This window comes from Acanthisitta chloris, unplaced genomic scaffold (assembly GCF_000695815.1).
Source record: "Acanthisitta chloris isolate BGI_N310 unplaced genomic scaffold, ASM69581v1 scaffold42094, whole genome shotgun sequence".
In the NCBI taxonomy this organism is placed as follows: domain Eukaryota; kingdom Metazoa; phylum Chordata; class Aves; order Passeriformes; family Acanthisittidae; genus Acanthisitta; species Acanthisitta chloris.
The window spans coordinates 1-1,436 of NW_008668389.1; the positions used below are offsets into that span (position 1 = coordinate 1).

General features: G+C 49.3%; 1 gene segment (V, D, J or C); it reads left to right on the plus strand.

The window, feature by feature from the left end:
* Positions 1-1,081: 1,081 nt before the first annotated feature.
* On the plus strand, positions 1,082-1,407 carry LOC103800491 (the record flags this gene model as incomplete). The annotated part of the segment is given in 1 exon segment: positions 1,082-1,407. A coding segment is annotated over 1 exon segment (326 nt), but the record flags the coding sequence as incomplete, so codon positions are not given.
* Between the last annotated feature and the right edge of the window lie 29 nt (positions 1,408-1,436).

A 1,436-nucleotide genomic window follows, 5' to 3' on the forward strand; every position in this document is an offset into this window, starting at 1 on the left:
TTGGAGGATCTTCAAGATCTTTTGGTCAACTCTACGTTGACTTTGGCTTCTCCAACCAACTTGGCTTGACCCAACCTTGACCTTGGAGGATCTTCAAGATCTTTTGGTCAACTCTACGTTGACTTTGGCTTCTCCAACCAACTTGGCTTGACCCAACCTTGACCTTGGAGGATCTTCAAGATCTTTTGGTCAACTCTACGTTGACTTTGGCTTCTCCAACCAACTTGGCTTGACCCAACCTTGACCTTGGAGGATCTTCAAGATCTTTTGGTCAACTCTACGTTGACTTTGGCTTCTCCAACCAACTTGGCTTGACCCAACCTTGACCTTGGAGGATCTTCAAGATCTTTTGGTCAACTCTACGTTGACTTTGGCTTCTCCAACCAACTTGGCTTGACCCAACCTTGACCTTGGAGGATCTTCATGGTCTTTCCGTCGAGTCCACGTTGACTTTTGGCCTCTCCAAGGTCTTTGGGTCAACCCAACCTTGACCTTTCTCATCTTCAACCAACTTGGCTTGACCCAACCTTGACCTTTCTCATCTTCAACCAACTTGGCTTGACCCAACCTTGACCTTTCTCATCTTCAACCAACTTGGCTTGACCCAACCTTGACCTTTCTCATCTTCAACCAACTTGGCTTGACCCAACCTTGACCTTTCTCATCTTCAACCAACTTGGCTTGACCCAACCTTGACCTTTCTCATCTTCAACCAACTTGGCTTGACCCAACCTTGACCTTTCTCATCTTCAACCAACTTGGCTTGACCCAACCTTGACCTTGGAGGATCTTCAAGATCTTTTGGTCGACTCTACGTTGACTTTTGGCCTCTCCAACCAACTTGACTTGACCCAACCTTGACCTTGGAGGATCTTCAAGACCCTTTGGTCAACTCTACGTTGACTTTTGGCTTCTCCAACCATCTTGCTACCCAACCTCAACCCTTGGAGCATCTCCAACCTCTTCTAACCCAACCCAACCTTGACCCAACCTCAACCTTCCCTTTTCCCTCAACCCTTGGAGACTCTCCCACCCCTTCACCGTCGATTCCTCGTTAACTTTTTCCTTCTTTTCCCTCTAGTTCCCACCACGGTCCACGCTCCGACCGTCGAGATCTTCCATTCCTGCGACTCCTCTTGGGTCCAACTCTACTGTTTAGCCTCTAATTTTGCCCCTGCCCCAGTTACCATCCAATGGGAAGCCAAAGAAAACGCCCAAAACTTTTTGGGGGACGTCGATCCCGTCGCTTCCGACACAGTTTCCGGTACTTTCCGCGCCGGATCGAGGCTCAACGTTTCCTTGGAGGATTGGATGGAGAAAACTTTCTCTTGTAAAGTTTCCCACGCGGCTTCCGGCACCGTCCAGGACGTCGTCGCGCACAAATGTTCCCGTAAGGACCTTGGGTGACGGTCTTGGGTTGGGTTTGGGGTCTTCAA